Source organism: Gymnoscopelus braueri, assembly GCF_963280865.1.
Source record: "Gymnoscopelus braueri genome assembly, chromosome: 1".
NCBI lineage: Eukaryota > Metazoa > Chordata > Actinopteri > Myctophiformes > Myctophidae > Gymnoscopelus > Gymnoscopelus braueri.
The window spans coordinates 17,693,698-17,712,092 of record NC_137603.1 but is presented as its reverse complement, the minus strand read 5'-3'; the positions used below and the strand labels follow the sequence as shown (position 1 = coordinate 17,712,092).

The 18,395-nt window shown below is 40.0% G+C and overlaps 1 protein-coding gene across 2 annotated transcripts in view; it reads left to right on the top strand.

Annotated features, from left to right (window-relative positions):
• LOC308085584 (E3 SUMO-protein ligase PIAS1-like) overlaps positions 1-15,836 on the top strand; it is a 56,745-nt gene extending 40,909 nt beyond the window's left edge. Inside the window, exons 3-13 of one of the 2 annotated variants that reach the window (XM_080428794.1) lie at positions 439-523; positions 661-799; positions 2,998-3,132; positions 3,260-3,365; positions 3,799-3,872; positions 5,218-5,378; positions 5,669-5,805; positions 7,317-7,545; positions 8,745-8,884; positions 9,704-9,744; positions 10,647-15,836. In XM_080428794.1, coding sequence (XP_080284920.1) covers positions 439-523; positions 661-799; positions 2,998-3,132; positions 3,260-3,365; positions 3,799-3,872; positions 5,218-5,378; positions 5,669-5,805; positions 7,317-7,545; positions 8,745-8,884; positions 9,704-9,744; positions 10,647-11,000 — 1,601 coding nt within the window. In that variant the 3' untranslated portion in view covers positions 11,001-15,836. The remainder of the gene's footprint in view (positions 1-438; positions 524-660; positions 800-2,997; positions 3,133-3,259; positions 3,366-3,798; positions 3,873-5,217; positions 5,379-5,668; positions 5,806-7,316; positions 7,546-8,744; positions 8,885-9,703; positions 9,745-10,646) is intronic. The other variant, XM_080428793.1, reaches the window with a different exon arrangement.
• The last annotated feature ends 2,559 nt before the right edge of the window (positions 15,837-18,395 follow it).

Sequence of the window (18,395 nt, the reverse complement as noted above, 5' to 3'; positions counted from 1 at the left end):
TGCTCATTCCACAATTGCACGATCCTTACAAGTTATACTTGGTGTAAAGGTGACTTTGTGTGTGTGTGTGTGTGTGTGTGTGTGTGTGTGTGTGTGTGTGTGTGTGTGTGTGTGTGCGTGTGCGTGTGTGTACAGTAGGTGTGTTTGTACTTATGTTACTTTGCCGTTGAGAAGACGGCACTTTCAGTTTTGTTGAATAGAGAAGATGAAATGTTCCTGGTGTGTTGTTAGCATTTCTGGTGCACATTTGGACGTCTGTCAAAATGTGCATTTAGTTAGTGGGCAATCTGTTGTAGTATATACAAAATATTTGAAGTTCTTTTTCATGTTTTCCGTGGAGTGGGGTAGCAGATGGATGTTTAGCGAAATGTGGCAGTGATCACAAGGTAATTAACATGACCATTATCTCTCTCTCTGTCTTTCTTCGTCTCATGACAGCGTCAGACAACAGCCAACGCTTTCAGGAGACATGTTTTGCCTTTGCATTAACACCACAGCAAGTCCAGCAGATCAGCAGCTCTATGTGAGTCCAACCAAACACCCTGACTGCCCTGTCAGTGCTGATTGATTGATTAATTAATTCATTCATTCATTATTCATAGTATATATTAATTGTTTCTGAATTGCTTTATTAATACGCATTGATTTCTGCCATCGTAGGGACATCTCGGGGACCAAATGTGACTTCTCAGTTCAAGTTCAGTTGCGGTTTTGCCTGTCGGAGACGAGTTGTCCTCAGGAAGACCATTTTCCACCCAACCTGTGTGTGAAAGTCAATGGGAAGCCATGCAACCTTCCGGTAAGAGAACGCCAGCACACAAATGTTGCTTTGCTCATTGTGGTCTGGCCAGGCTTAATAGAGTGCTACTTGGATGACGTCTTTCTGTAGCTCAACCAGGAAGTTACCTCCACCATGGACTCCAACCGCAGATTTCCAATGGATTTTTTGCATTGAGTTTTGGATAAATTAAGGAAATATGCACTGTTGCAAACAATTGTTTATGGTTTTCACTTTTTACACATTTTGCCAACAAGATAATATCCATCAAAACACTTTTATGATTTTTTTTTAACCACAAGAAATTAATTTCAAAGTTTTAAAAGGCACATAATGGCTTCCAAATGAAGGGGTCTAATTTATGTCATAGAACACAACGTGAAACTGTCTTAGACTTTTGTTAACCACAGACCATATTTTATGCATAAACCCTGGCTGGGGAACTCATTTGCAAACGCACTTCTGGGTTTTAGGACCTACCAACTATAGCACTCTGTACTAGGCATTTCCTTGCTTTGTGGGTGTCGTCAATGGGCCAGAACAAAATGACTTTAAAGGCAATTGGATCAACCTTTAACTAGTCATACCAGAGGAGCCAGTTCTAAATCAAACTCTTGTCAACCCCAGTGGAGAGTGAACATTTCATTTTTCAGTAAAGTAATGAAGTCCAGTTCTGATAAAAGTAATTCAATAGCAGCACAATACTAACCTCTCCAAGTGCAGCCATTGCTGTCGTTTCCAAAATATGGAGCTGCTCTTTTTTGCCAGCATAAACCACTCCTCATTGTTCATTGGTCTGACTTCCACTTGCTGGTCTCAACCTATGTAAGTGGATGTTTGTAGTGAAAACTGAGCCTGAAAAATGTAGGTTGGCTATGTAAAGCTCAATATTTCATTTATTTATTTAACTTATTTTAAGAATGGAAATAAGAAGAAAAAATGTTCTGGTTGATAAATTCCTCACTCATTAACTCTTTAACTGCAGTAGTATATATATGCAGAGTATATACATTAATAAACTCACCCTTGCCAACGATTTTTGTGTTTTATAACCTTTTTCAAGTAGTCACAGAATATTTATTCAGTATGATCGATCCCCTGATGGTTGCTAATAACTGAGGGTTTCACTGTGTGGTTTCACAAATGTCATTTTTCACAAATGTCATGACATTTGTTGTCTGCCTTTCAAAATAGCATATCTTGACCAAAAATACATAGTAAAAAAAAAAGTACACAGGAGCCGAGATACAGCATTTTTAAGTTATAAGTTAACCAGGAAGTGAATGGAGCAGTAAATCTTCGGATCGCGTTATCTCTTTTTTTTTAATTATTTTTTTTATTGACGCGTTAACGCGTCCATGGCCATGTAGACCAAGTACCAATTGACTCGAAAACGCGTCCATGGCAGTAAAACAGTAGCCTGGTAAACCCTCCCTCCGGAAATCTCATTTGTCATTTATTTCAGGAGTGAGTCTGGCATGATCGCCCATTCTGCAATTTTGACTGTGGGCTGGAGTTGGGCGGGAGTAATACCGTTGACTGACAACCCCTTCAGCCAATCAGCAGTGTTCCCCTTCAGCCAATCAGCAGTGCATTTTTACCACCTCCAGACTAATGTGACGCAACGGGACTTGAGACGGCCATGCCCAAAATAGGTTGCCTTATTCGGATGCATGCGTGTCACTGCCCGCCCCTGCCGGTTCTCTGAATTTTTATTTTTAGATAGGCTCTGTCATGATTAATTGACCACATATATGAAGTTAAACAACTAAATTCTATCCAAACGATATCTTAAAAGTAAATTCCGTGCCTCAAAAAAGAAGTTTGAGAGCGTTTTAAAACCGAAAGTAAGAAGTAAAGACAACGCACAAACAACAATGGCTGCCGTTCGCTTTTTGTCGGCTGCACTCAGGCTCCATTCGGGCTCACTCGAACTCGCCACCTGATTGGCCAACTTTTGCTGTCAATCACAGAACGATGAGCGACGACGCTGATAGGCTCGTTTTTTTGGTAATGCTCTAGAAACGCCCATACAAGCCTTCATGCCAGACTCCTTCCTGAAATCAAATGGAAAATGGAAATGAGATTTTCCGGAGGGAGGGGCTTTACCAGGCTAGTAAAACAGTTAAAAGGCACAAATTGTGTGTGTGATGACCTTGAAATAATTCAAGGTTATTCTTTGCAGCGCTGATCAAATCTAATTTGTCTCTATCGTCTAGGGTTATCTTCCTCCAACCAAAAACGGCGTAGAGCCCAAGCGGCCCAGCCGGCCCATCAACATTACCTCATTGGTCAGATTGTCAACCACGGTCCCCAACACCATTGTCGTGTCATGGACTGCTGAGATCGGAAGAGTAAGAACCCACATTTGACACTTTTCACACTTTCCAGCAATCTCCATTCACCATTACATTGTATTCACTGCGACCTGTCTTGCTAATAGAGGATCAAAATGTGTGTCTATATGCAATGTGTCCACAGAGCTACTCCATGGCAGTGTACTTAGTGAAACAGCTGGCGTCCACCGTGCTGTTACAGAGGCTACGGTCCAAAGGCATCAGGAACCCAGACCACTCCAGAGCACTCAGTACGGACTATAAATCCCCTCAACACTACACGCTATGCTACATTGTACATGTATGAAATGTACGGCTGAACACAATGAAGGAATCCACCACAGACGTTAGTTGGGTATCGCAGCATGCAAGGCTTCACTGTATGTGACATTGCTATGTATCCATGGCTCTCTCTCAAACAATGTGAATAGAAGATAGAACGCAACATTTGCTCATTGTGTCTCAGAAAGTGAGTATCTCGAATGCATTTGCAGAATTCCAAATTCTCTCCTAATGACCATTGTTGCTTTTTGTTTTGAGAGTGAAGTCTGAGATTAAAGTAAGCAGAACACATTGACAGGAGGTGGTCTGGCTATTCCATTCCGTTCACTAATGAATTTGTGTACTGGTGTGCGTGTGTGTGCGTGTGCGTGTGCGTGTGTGTGTGTGTTCTGTCTATTACAGTCAAAGAGAAGTTAACAGCAGATCCAGACAGTGAAATAGCCACCACCAGCCTGCGAGTGTCACTACTTTGTCCGGTAAAGAAGCACTCTGCTACTAAAAAGTTTAACCCTTCTTAACCCCTGTCTTTTCCATGTATTAACTCTGTCAATACTAAACACACAGACATCAAACACATATTGTGGTCTACTCAATTTGCCCTTTCCAGTGATATGGGTCACTTACACACTTACACATCCATTGAAGTGTCAGCAAGTAATCTGGTTCATAACAGAGTATATAATTCTATGAATTTATGAAAAACATAAGATTGGCCTTGCCTGCACAATCATCAACCTAATGAGGTTATTCAAGTCGGAAATCGTTTTATTTTGTTGCACTCAACAATGGAAATGCTTTCCGAGAGTCGCATCACAGAATTAATCAAATGTAAAGGGGAAAACATGAGAACTTCTCTCTGATATACTAGCTATATTGCCCCTGAACTATATGAAATATAGCATGCCTTGCTGGTGGACACAGAACATTTACAATTGACATAGACCAATTACCATAGGAACAGAAGATATAAAAATTGGCCAGGTGATTTTCCGTTTTACACTATACATTATATAGTGTAAAACCGTTTTTAATGTCTTATAATGTATAGTTTTACACTATACATTACCATAACCATACTTATGTCTATTTTTACACTGGACATTACCATAACCATGCACTCTTTTACAGTATTAAGGTATTTAATGTCCCACCAACATGGTTCTATTATCCCACTGACATCCCACTGACATTCTCCTCTAACCATTATTGTAATCATATCAGAGGTGTTTGAAAACCTTTTGGAAATGCTAGCAAGAAAACAAAATGTTAAAATAGCATGAAATGGTATTTGGTTCATAAAATGGGTCCCAGCTCATTTCTAGTAGCACTCACACTTGCCAAATGATGACATTGCGGAGTAGCCTAGCTTGTCCTGAAAAGTCCAAATAATTTATGGCATGTCTGGCTGACACTGGTAGTGACTATGCCATAAGCCTACAAAGGGAGTGAAGACAGAGCAAAAATAGCACAGGGTTCAAAGGGTTGAAGGAATTTTGTGTAAAATTCAAGAATGAGGCCTGTTTGTCCTTTTAGCAAAGCAAATACCTATCTGTCTTTCTTTCATTTGACTGTGTTCCTCCAGCCTGTACTCATGCTGTGATCTTCTGCCTGTATGTGTGGCACACCTGTATACCCCTATCTCCCGTCTCCTGTGTGTGTGTGTGTGTGTGTGTGTGTGTGTGTGTGTGTGTGTGTGTGTGTGTGTGTGTGTGTGTGTGTGTGTGTGTGTGTGTGTGTGTGTGTGTGTGTGTGTGTGTGTGTGTGTGTGTGTGTGTGTGTGTGTGTGTGTGTGTGTGTGTGTGTGTGTGTGTGTGTGTGCAGCTTGGGAAGATGCGTCTGATGATCCCGTGTAGGGCACTGACATGCTCCCACCTACAGTGCTTTGACGCCACGCTGTACATCCAGATGAATGAAAAGAAGCCCACCTGGGTATGCCCCGTCTGCGACAAGAAGGCTCCCTACGAGCACCTCATCATCGATGGGTACGTCGGGTAGTATACTCTACGAACATTTACAGTAGCTAGGTAGTATAGATAATTACGTTTTTGAAAAAATAATGTTGTTTTTTTTGTTTTTTTAATGTGCCGGCATTATCACCAAAATGACTCAATGCAGCTATTGCCCTTGACACTGCTTATCTGTTCCTCAGTATCACAAATAGGAGCCTGGCAGTGGTCGTTGCACCGCCCTAAATGCGTGTGTCTGTCTGTACCCTGTATGCTTGTGTGGGTGGATCTGCGATGCATGTGCCACTGTGTGTCCCCATCCACAGGCTTTTCATGGAGATCCTGAACAGCTGCATGGACTGTGACGAGATCCAGTTTAAGGAGGATGGCAACTGGTCCCCCATGAGGTCGAAGAAGGAAGTGCAGGAGGTGTCCTCCGCCTCTTACAACAACGGACTGGATGGTGAGACAACCAGCTGGGTAGATTTTTTTACTTGCCAAAAATGATTACAAATTTGTTTTGGTATCTTACCTTGTGTTATTATTATGTATTATGATTATAATACGCTGATATGCAATTTTCATATAAACAACATAAGGAATACTTGCATACATTTTTGTGGACTGAAGGCATAACTGCAAACCCATGAGCTCTGGTTCCAAAATTAAGCCCCTGTTGGGGGTCGTAATAATTTGTAGTCATGGATAACTTCAACCATATACTGATGCTGTATTAGCACCACAATTACATAGACAAAATTCATTGCTAATAATTCAGTAAAGAAAGAAAATGCATGAAGGGAAGGGACAGAGAGACAAGGATGAAAAACTTACATTTATTCAGTTCATACGACTGGTGTGTGTGTGTGTGTCTGTTTCAAATCTGCAGCCCCTCTGTAAATGGTGTTGTCAGTGTGAGCCTGCTCTCTCCCTCAGGTCTTCTCTCCCTCTTTCTCGCTTCATGCACGCATAAATGCAAATGACATACTGTATGTGCTCATAGTGAGGAACAATTGTGAAATTAATTCATATTATGAAGATGCTGTTTAAAACTTTCATTTAATAACACCATATTTTGCGTCCTTGGTTTACAATGAGGACTGATGATGACTGACAACTAACTAAATTACTACCTGCCAAAAAGAACAGATCAGATGTGTTATTTTTAGGCATGTTGACACCCTCTCCGGTTGAGTGTAAATTAAGCTCTTCTTTAATTTATTCACACTGACAATGATTCTTCTTTGACATGATTTGCACACTTGCCGACCCAATAACTGTCCCGGTGAGAATGCTTGACTTTACCCGTTTGATTGGTCCAGCATTGCATGTAACGCATGCTACAAATGGACACACCAACATGCGCGTGTGCACACACACGCACGCACGCACACACACACACACACACACACACACACACACACACACACACACAGACGAGCACAAATGTCAGCTCCACCGCTTTAAAGAAAAAAGTATGAATTAGGCAGTGTTTAAATGGGTGTATACTGCAAATGGATGGATCAGTGAAAACTTCCCTTGTTGCCCTACTTTATGATTTAGTGCAGATAAAGACTTATGTTGATGCTTCAAAGCAACATACTGTCAAGTTGCTAGGATCACATGTACATGGATTATTCAATCTCAGCAGGGCAGAAAATGATATGAAAAAAGGAAAGAAAGGTTCATTCCCCTCCCTCTCTCTGTTTATTCATTGTCAATTTTGATGTGGTGAAGCCTGTATCACAACTGTACCGCGTGCTCCACTGTCCGTCTCCAAAGTAACAATCATAGCTCTGAGAATCGCCACAAGTCTACATGCGTCCGTGTGTGCTGTGTATTCGATAGTCAAATTTACTTAAGCTTTTCGAAAAAAATAAATCCCTATGATAAACATTGCCTGCTATCACGAGATTGCATTTGATAATACACACTCATTACCTTAACATCCCCTTGCCCGTTTCCACACTCCAGGTTCATGTCGGACATCTGCAGAAATGGACCAGCGGAACTCGTCCAGTCACAACGGCGGCAGCAAGAAGGTGGAGGTGATTGACCTGACGTTAGACAGCTCCTCAGAGGACGAAGGGCAGGACTCCTCCCCCTCGTCGCCACCACCGCTGCCCGGCCCACCGCTGCCTCCTCCACCCAAAAGGAGCTGCCCGTCATTGTCACCCGCGCCATCGCCCGGAATGAACAAAGGGTGAGCCAAGCCCCTACGCTGTATACATAGTCAAATGTCAGAGTTGAATTAACACAGGTTTCTTGACAACAACAATGGACAGTGAGTGCACTGACCATATTGTTGCCGATTCAATTCCGGCCAGAGCCGTGTATTGCACGTCTTTCACCCTCTCTTCCCTCAGCTTCTTGTCTTTCTACACTGTTCTATCTAAAGAAAATGTTTTTTTTTTAATATTTTAACCCTAACCCATACACGTTTAATTGAAGATGAGTGCAAGTGGTAAACTTTTAGAGCAATTGTTAACACATTTACTGCCAGAACTATTTCATATTTTTAGCTGTTTTATGCCAGAGATTTTTCATTGAGAAAAAAAAAGTACTCAGGAGCCGAGATACAGAATGTTTAAGTTTTAAGTTAACAAGGAAGTGGATGGGAGTCTAAATCTTCGAAAAATCATATCTCCTTGGCTTTTTTTTTTTTTTTTTTTTTTAAACGCATGTATCCGTTCTTGGCAAGCAAGTGATGGATTCTAAAGAACGCAAAGAACGCATATATGCGTTCTTGGCAGGCAATGTATTAATTAGAGTGCTTTAATTTTATATATTTATTTATTTATATATACATATATATATATATATATATATATATATATATATATATATATATATATAGTAAAAAGGGGGATGGACCTTCCATAAGGAAGGGACTGCACACTCCAGAGAACAGAGATGGACAACTTACTACTGCATAAAGTGATTTATTAGCACTAATGCTAATAAATCACTTCATGCAGTAGTAAGTTTTTTTTCTAGCACTAATGCTAATAAATCACTTCATGCAGTAGTAAGTTGTCCAACTCTGAGTGTGCAGTCCCTTCCTTATGGAAGGTCCATCCCTCTTTCCTGCAGACACTGGCGCTATTTTTCATTTCAGTTGGTCTTTAACAAACTCAGTTCGCCGTAGCCAACTCTGTCCTCTATTTCTTATACCTCTCGTGTTTTTTTTATAACTCTCCTCTAATGCTTGGTTTATACTATGTCATATGACAACAAAGTATACATTAGGCTTAATACTCTGCTTTGCTGTTATAGCCCTTCTTCTAATAGACATGAAGATTAATCTGCTGGTTTCTTTGTCAACGGTAGTGTTTTGATTATTTCCTTTTTGACACCAATTGTGTATCTCTTCTTAATGCCTCTTTCTCCACACATCTTCAGAGTGTTAAACCTGCATCACCAGGCGTCCCCCGTGAGCCGGACTCCCAGCATGCCGTCTGTGGACACAAGCTACATCCCCCCTGTCCCCCCTCTTATCCAGGACTACAGATCCTACTACCATACCCCCAATGATCTGTCAGGTAATGCACGCACACACACGCACGCACACACACACACACACACACACACACACACACACACACACACACGCACAAAAGCAGAAGATGTACAAATGTTTATACTCTTAACCCATTTAGACCTGAGGCCGATTCTACAAACGCCTTCTAAATCCTGACCTACGTTTTCTGAAAAACTATTAATTTTATTCAGATAAATTACAAAACTTAACTGCTTAACTGCCAAAGACGTTTATAAACGTCTTTGGGCCTTCAGCTATTGCCTGCCAAAGACGTTTAAAAACGTCTTTGAAAAAAAAAAAAAAAAAAAATTCTAAAAAGATTCTCTAATTATTTAAGATTGACACCTTTTCGATATTCCAAACGAATAAGGAGATAACAATTCCCAAAGATTTGCTGCTCCATCCACTTCAATGTTAAAATTGAAACGGACAAACAATTCACAATGTTTTTTGGTTTGAAACTACTGGTTTTGAGCTATTTTCAAACATCAAACAACACATGACAACAAGGTCAAATTGACCTCGTTGACATTTGTGAAACCACACCTGAATCTCATCTGTGATTAGAAATTATCTGGGATCAATCATACTGGAGAAAAATATTCTGTGGCTATGCGAAAAGGTACCAAAATCGGTCAAAACCCTGGCAGAGGCTACAGACTTTTTGAAAAAACTCTGGCAGTCAAATAATGTTGCTATATACTGTATACAGCAACAACTACACCAAAAGGGGTTCCCGTATTGAAAGGTATAGTTACGTATTGGTGTTCCAGGTCTAAATTTCTGTTGATCCTCAATGCAACCTGTGTTTGATTTACAGATTTGAACTTCTTCTCTTTTCTTCAAGGTGACAACCATCAGGTATGTCTGTCTCTTTGATTTGTTGTGAATGAAACATCTCCAGATTTAATGTGAGGATTCTCACCAACGTTAGAGTTAGGCTACAGGTCATGAGGAAGAAGTGATTCGATTCTGATGCTAATTTGTATTTTCGATTGTTATACTATGATAATTTGTTTCACTACTCTTCCCTTTTGATCCAAATGACCATAGCTTATTCAGTGTCATTATTACATAGACCTCAATGCCTAGCAACAGTAGTGTACGTAGCAAGTTCAGGTTTAATGTTACAGTACATTAAGAATACGGTTGCTTAGAATGAAAGCTAACATTTTTGCATCAGTAATAGCTGGATTCAGCATGAAGTGAGCTATAGCATTTTCCCACCAGCCAACTTTTATGCAGTGGTTTATTTTCCTCTGGTGCCTTTTTTTGTTTTTGGTGGCTTTATATAGATGGGAAAGTAGAGACAGGAAACTGAAAGCAAAGAGGGGGAATGACAGACAACAGGTCTCCAGATGGACTCGTACTGGGGATGTTGTGATTGTGGTTGACACACTATCTACCGGTGCGCCTCATTAATGGATCTTTATTTACAAGGACTTCTCGATTCCCCATCCACATTTAAAGCTGACCTAAAACCATGTCTGTCCTCACATTATAATTTGACTTTGATAATTTTATCCCCAACTAGCTTGACCCCAAAGTCAAAACAACGCACTCCCTCAGCAAGCTCCACAGAAGGAGCCCTCTCTGCCCCTCGCCTCAACCCCTTTTTTCTGTTAATATATCTAGTATATATGGGTGAAAGTGGAAACGCTTTTGGCGCTGCGTTTTGTCGAATATGGATGTTATATTCTTATTGAATCTTCTCGAAGCCACTGACCAACGTTGAGCTCACTGGTGTTTACTACTCTTTCCAGCATTACAACATGGTGATGGCAGCCGCGGCGGCTGCCTCGGCCTCTGATGACCACGAGCTGCTTCTCAACCGCTTTCTGCCCTACGGCACTTCTTCGTCCTCCTCCCAGCTGTTCCTGGACCAGTCGGGAGCCTCCTCAGCCGCACCGACAAACGGGGGTAGCAGCAGCTCGGGCAGCAGCAGCAGTCTGGTGTCGTCCAGCAGCCTCCGAGACACTCACTCCACACATTCGTCCTCGCACTCCGTCACTCACTCTGTCACACACACTCACCCTGGTGTAGTAGCGAGTCGGAGCAGCACTGAAGCAGCAGCAGCTATTTATGGTGGGATACCTGATGTCATATCATTGGACTGACCCGCGGAGAGGACACAGACGCTCCATTGGATTGAGCTGTGAAACTAGACAGTCCCGTCGAACAATTGAACAGGATGCGGTTGTGGCGAACTCGACTGACCCAGTGACTGGGCCGCAAGGTAAAGTTGTGATCCATGAGACTAGACCGGTCCAAGTTATCAAACTGAAATGTAGGGCGAGTTCTTGAAACAGTGTGACGAGATTGCCTCAAGAGGAGCCGTACATGGTGGCTGTGGATGCACCCTCAACTACACTGACTTGAGTTTCAAAGGGTAGAGTTTTGGACAATATGTTTATACGCTGACGTCACATCAGTAACCTGTCCAAAGTACGAGGCTTTATCTATGAAGGCTGTACCTAGATCAGTGCTATACTGGCACCTTTCACAAACTGCAAGGATGCTAAAATATGGAGGAGGAACGCTCTTTTTTCTTTCTTTTTTAATGAAAATGAGGAGTGACGCCGTGTACAGAGAACAAAATATATTTTCCTCTTTTACTTTTGTATATTCATTTGAGACATTTTCAGTCAAGTGATTTGCTTCTATTGCTATTTTAAAGTGGAGATTAAGGTTGTTTTCCCCCAGCTTATAGCCTACATATGCCTACAATGCCACGTACAACAACTTTAGTTCTCCTTTGGCTATATCTTATTCCAGTGTAACATTGCATTACCTCTCTTAATATGAAATGTATTTTAATTCTTCACCTCTCTGTTGCTTGCTCGCTCGCTCTCTTCCACTCTTTCTTTGTGCTGTTTCATGTTTAAGGTGTAGTATTTCTGTTTTCCAATGAGAAAACATTTTCAAAGCGCGACTGTACTGTTTATTCATGTACTACTAATTCTATTCACGCCTTTAAGTTATGTATGATATTTAAACTGTTATTATATGCATTCCCTTACACCTTCAGGTTGATGCTATGTGGAGTGTGTAAATGGATATCAGCCATTTCTGATTTGGATTTCTTTTCACTCTTTTGACTCCCAAACCCTTACGACATCTCTTTTGCTATCACTGGTTTTGCAATTTGGTGATAATCAAATTTTCTCTTTTTCTTTTTTCTTTTCCTTTTAAATTCTTTTTAAGGTTCAATGTTCAATTGTACTAGCCAATTCAAAGCTTTTAGTTGGATGAATAATATTTATCTTTTTTGCACAATGCCAAAAATGACACATGGTACATGTGAAAACCATAACGATATTCTGAGTGCAGTTGAGGCTGTGTGCCACTGTTTTCAGCCCACTTCTGTTGTTTCAGTTGGTGGTCATTTCTGTGTCTGTTGGGAAATGTCACTTTTACAGTACATTTTATGCCTGACTGTTAAATTGAGCTGGAAGAAAATCTTGATGGAAGTCGAGCTGTTGGGTGGCATGGGTGGACTTTGAGGGAGACAGGCCTCCATCAGATTTGTCCCAGCTACGCCGAGACTGATGACCAAATTCAACCAGTGCCTGCCAGTATGCATGCTTAACAGCATGCTTTTAAACAGATAGGCAGTAATATTTTCAAAGTCTAAAATAACATATTCAGTGCTCAACCACCTTCACACTCTCTCTGGTACATCACTATATCAAAGCCTACTCTGATGATGTAACCTGCAACAGACGTCTTTGATTGTCTTCAAATAGCTTTTCTCTTTGGGATACATTCTGTTTTGAACAATGAGAAGAAAGCTAGTAAATCCCACCATCTGTCATTTGATCAAAGTGAAAGGTGGTGGGGGAGGTCTTGTCCTAGACTGAACAAAAAGCCAGCTGGTTAAAAATACAAGACTTGTGTCTGGAATTGAATAAGAGTCTGCAGCTCAACGACTTGAAACTGCTAAAGTGAGATTGATATTTTCTGTAACTTATTGTTTTAGTCGCCCACAGGTTGGAAAATACAGGGTTTGCTTGAACTGAATGTATACAGGGATCAAGACTATAATGACCATGGCCTAGAAAGTCATGTCAAATATTTAAGAATCTATGTCTAACCCAAATAGATTCATTACTGACTATGCTGTTGACAGAATAACCTTCTGTCCTTACAGAAAGTTTCAAACTGTAAATAACGCCACTATTTTTGTGGACTTCTCTCTCCCTTAATTCTCGTTAGCTAAGATTTCACTAAACTGGTTGATGATACAAAATGTCGTTAACATAATTATGCTATAGAAAAGATAGTATAGTGTGTTACAGGGATGATATTTTTTTGTAGGCCAACCCCAAAATTACCTCCACCATGGGATCTCCCTTCAGTTCTCCAATGGATTTTTTTGGATAAATTAAGAAAGCTCTGTAGCTACAATTTGGGACTCATTAACGAATAACACGTTATTTTAACCAATCTGCATGCTAGAGTATGTTAATACAATATAATTAGCACATGGCAGTGGTTAGAGGTGGTCTCCCGACTCTTTCATTGACAAATTTCGACTGGTGTCAGGTAGGATACCTACTGGTTGATAATGTCAATTAAGTTATTTATTAAGCAGACAGCGCACCGGATTGAACACTAGATGCACTGCCATCTTTACTGTAGTACATTTTTGTCATAATTACCTAAAAACATTGGAAATCTGGCGAGAGATCCCATTGTGAACTAATTTCTGGGTTTTTGGGACTGCAAACTGTAGCACTCATTGACCAACCAAAACCTGAATGGATGTGTCCAAGGGTCTTGGCTTCTTACCTAGCAACTTTAGAACATTTTAATGAAATTGTCTATAAAACCTGTTCATCCTCCCTGTCCTTGAAATTCTAAGTCACTCTTCTATGTCAGCCCAAGACAATACAAAGTCCAAAAAAGGGTAACCTAGAGGTTTGCATAGTTGAGCCACAAAATGTCAAACTTAAAGTGTCAATTTACATCATTGTCTTACATCATCTAGGAAACGTCATGCGGGAAAGTATATGGCTTGAGACAAACTTTCAAATGCAATCATTGTGATTGATCTATGATGAATTGTTGAGAGATTATGTACGACAATGTGTGAATCAATAATTGACCTTCTTGACCCAAATTGCACCGTATGTTAGATATTGAGTTATAAATGTAATGTATGTAGTTCCACAATGACTTGCGGCTCAATGAATAACTGGGAAGCTTTGCAGCCAGCCCCCAATGGAACCCTTGTTCTTACCAAAATTCTTACCCTCACTCCCTCTTTTTCTCTCTTCCTCCCTGTTCATAATTTATCATCTGATCTGCTTTTTATGGGTACCAACCCCAAGTTTCTAATCCTATAGAACAGGTCTGAAACAGTCATTATGGTTGTATATATCCTGTAGTGCAGTATTTTATTTATTCTTATACAGTATATATATATATATAATTTCTTTTTTTTACACGTTTGATATCTGTGTGTGTGTGTGTGAGTGTGAGCGTGAGAGAGCGTGCGCACGCTATACACCGTTACGGGATATGTTGAAACAATGTCATATAATGTTTTATATGATTTTTATTTAATGTCCTCTATTGGTTTTTGCCCACTGTGTTTTCACAAAGTAGTGTTTTGTCATTCATATTTGTCACAGGAATATTTATGTGTATTTTCTTGGGAGATGTGCTACTGTATGATAACATGACATGATCATAATTCATAACAGTCCTAACCCTAACAGCCACAATTTAAAAATGTATGACCAGTATTTGGGTATGTGACTAGGTAACCCTGGTTTATGAATGCATTTGATCACAACTATTTATTTGAATTTGTTTTGTCTTGTACACGCCATGACACAGTGCAACAGGTATAGCTATGTACCTACATGTATTGGTCACAGATGAAGTAAGAGTGCAGACCATGTTGAATGTGATTCCATTGAACTCGACATATTAGGGTCTACATGGAATGGCCTTATTGTCAGTTTCTCTATCCCAACCTGTATGTTCATGGTAGCACCCACCACAACCCCTTGGTTTATTATCGTCTGCTTCCCAGATGAAAATGGCTCTTACCCAGAGATCAATTATCTCTCCTGTCTTTCACTTCAAACCTTTAATAACTGGCATTTGTGAGAACATTTCAGGTTGGAGCCAGGAGAATTGTCTTAAGTATTTTGCGTTGAAGTGTGTTTTTTTGTCAGTGATGACTGTCGTCAGCTAATAGATGCGTAGAGGACCACAGTACTGTCTGTTGTCATCTTAACCACTATCCAACCTTACTCCACACAGATATACACCCACAGGTGTATCGTGAGTAGTGTGCAATGTGTTGCACATTTGAGCTGCCTGATTGGTCAAGTCAGAGTCTGTACAATACAAAGTTAAATGACACACTTATTATATATGCCATGATAATTTGTTCTAAATCTCCACAAGCAAAGTTAATGAAAGCAATGCAGCTCGATTAGATGCCAATGTCATGATGTCTCACCTTGGATAAAGGGAACTGTTAATGTGTATATTGTATCTGTATGGGAAACGGAAATTGTCCAAACGTGGGAGTTTGATGTCTGTCTGTATGTTTTTATGTGTTCATTCAGAACAAGAGAAGAAATTAACTTATATATTTTTAGAAAATGAAAACTGTACTGTAAAAAAAAAAAGACTTGGCCATTATAGAGTCCCATTTTACGTAAATAATCTCAACGTCAGACTCTAGTCTACATCTGCACTCACTGCCTTAAATTCACAGGTTCTGTTTTCATAGCTCCAACCGGACAAATTCAAAAGGCTTCAAAGAGGGCAAAGATAAGACGGTGTACAGTAGACCATTGTCGGTTTGTATAAATATACTAAGTAAAAAAATATTTATTACCTGCATTGAAAGAAATTGTTTACTTACTGAATGTTACCTGTTTATGTAGAAAAGTTTAGATGTAATAAAATGCATTCTGTTATTTCTGTCATTGTCTTGCATTTCCTGCTCCTTTCAGCAGATCATTCATGCCGGCTGCATTGTAAATGTTGTTATTCAAGGTCCAATCATACCTACTACTATTTACAAAAACTACTATTTATTGACTATGCGGTTGTCCAGAACCGCCATCCGACCGATATGCAGGTGTGCTCTAATGAGGGATCCCCTGGCTTGGTTGCTGTCCAACGTGATGCTTTCCTTTTTTTAAAGCTTTTTTTTTGTTTACAATACTTTGACTATAGTTGAACAGTGGTTGGTTTTATTAAATACAAATGATCCAGATACTGTTTTGGCCTGAGGGTGGTGCCAAAGGAAAGGCCACCATGGGATCACGTAATGATGAGGGGTCATCCTTCAGAGAGAAGTTTCATAGCAATCTGTCCATAAGATTTAGCCTATGCCCCCTTTCCATTGCGCAGTCCCAGCTGAGCACGCCCCGGCTCTCCCCATATTTGTTTTGCCTTTCCATTAGTATAGATACCTATACTTGATACAGTGCATGTCGATCAGATTAAACATTTTGTCCTGGGTGGCGTTAGAGGAAATGCCATGGGGTCATCAAAAGTAGGGTTCATCCTCCTGGGACCATGAAGGTGTTCCACCACTTTTGTCTTCTCGACTTCTCGAGTCATTAGACTTCACATATTTCAATCGAAATACAGACAAATATCTGAAATGTATCTTTTATATTGTAGTGATTGGTCTATTCTACAAATAGTACATACAGTTTTTATTATTATTATTAAATAAAAATAATTGCACACAATTGTATATCTTTATGTTTGTGCCATCTCCTTAAAAGAGTAGGAGATTGATTGAATACTTTATTAAACAGTTTGCTAATAGTACAGTGGTACAATTATACAACGATGCTAAAAGGATAACACAAAAAGCCCTAGGGATAACAAGGCTATCTGAGCCTAGTAAAGTTTTAACAGACCTTAAATACAAGTAATAAACTGAGGTAGATCATGTAGGCTACCACAGTGGTTCTCAACCTTTTCAGGCCATGACCTCCCCAAAAAGAATCATATTTGAACTGGGGACCCCCACCCTGACAAGCACTTGGAATTGTAGGAGTTGAGGCATGACATTTAGTTAAGTTCAATCTCTCATATAGTATAGAACATATAAAACAATCACGGAACAGTGCAGACTTGATGTGCTTGATCAGATGCTACATTTGACCAAACACTGACTGAAACACAACAAAGAACCATGTTCAATTTAGCAGTTAAAGAGAACAAGTGGATCTAAACTTGTATTATCTGAGTTAGTTGATCACAAGGAATTAAAGATGAACCAATAGTGGTGTAAAGCATGGGTTTTCAACTGGTGGTCCGTGGACCACTGGTGGTCCGTGAAGGTATTGCATGTGGTCCCTGACCATACATTTAGTAATGTAGGAAAGTGAAGATTTGTATTATATTTTATTTCATCGACCACTAGTTGAGAAACAGTATGATGTATGATGACGCATCAATGTTGTCAGTTACTTGGAAGTCGGATGTCAAGAACTTCCACAGAAATGGGAGTTAGAATTTCAAGGGAAACTGTACCGGTTTTGGTTTTCCTGGTTGAGTCATCAGGAAATGTGCCCATATCAATTGCATGTGCTTGCTCATACATATGCTGCAATGAATCAGTTAACATGAGTTTAATATGGAAGGTTAAGAGAACAGAATAGGGGAAACCATGGGAAAGGAATGGATCAGTGGTTCTCAATCTTTTCTGAGCTCTGGACCACTAGCATATCTCAGTTAAATAATGACTGTTAAGGGCTTGATTTAATTCACCTTGAATTAACAAATTCAATTAAGGCCTTAACAGTCATTATTTAATTTCAAGCTTTCCCCCCACACCACGCCCATATCCCCCCTCCCAACACAACAGTGGTCCCCAGGTTGATTCTCAGTCAGGGTGGTGGTCCCTGGTTCATAATCAGTTGAAAACCCATGGTGTAAAGTAACCAAGTACATTTACTCAAGCTTATACTTAAGTATAATTTTGAGGATTTTTTTTACTTTACTGGAGTATTTCCAATTTTCGGTACTTCTACTTCTACTCCACTACATCTCAGAGGCAAATATTATACTTTTACTCCACTACAATTATTTGAAAACCTTAGTGATTTTTAGCCATTTCAGCCAACTGAAAATAGCAGATAGCAGCTCACAATAGCGTCTCTGCCACTAATTGTGAGCTTGTAGATCGGGTATTTTAAAGTTTTTTTTATACATATTGAACTTGTGAAACTGGACATTCTGCATTATGAGTACTTTTACTTTTGGTACTTTATAGTACATTTTGATACCAAGACTTTTCTACTTTTACTCAAGTACATTTTGAATACTGTACTTTTACTTGTCACAGAGTATTTCTACGTTGCAGTATTGACACTTTTAAGTAAGAAATGTGATTACTTTTCCCACCACTGCCATTATTAAACGAGCTTTCGAGGACTCCTTGAACGCACCACCACAACGCGTCATCGGTCGGTTCGGATGTCACGTGACGCAGTCGGACACCGTCGCTCTGATGACGTCAG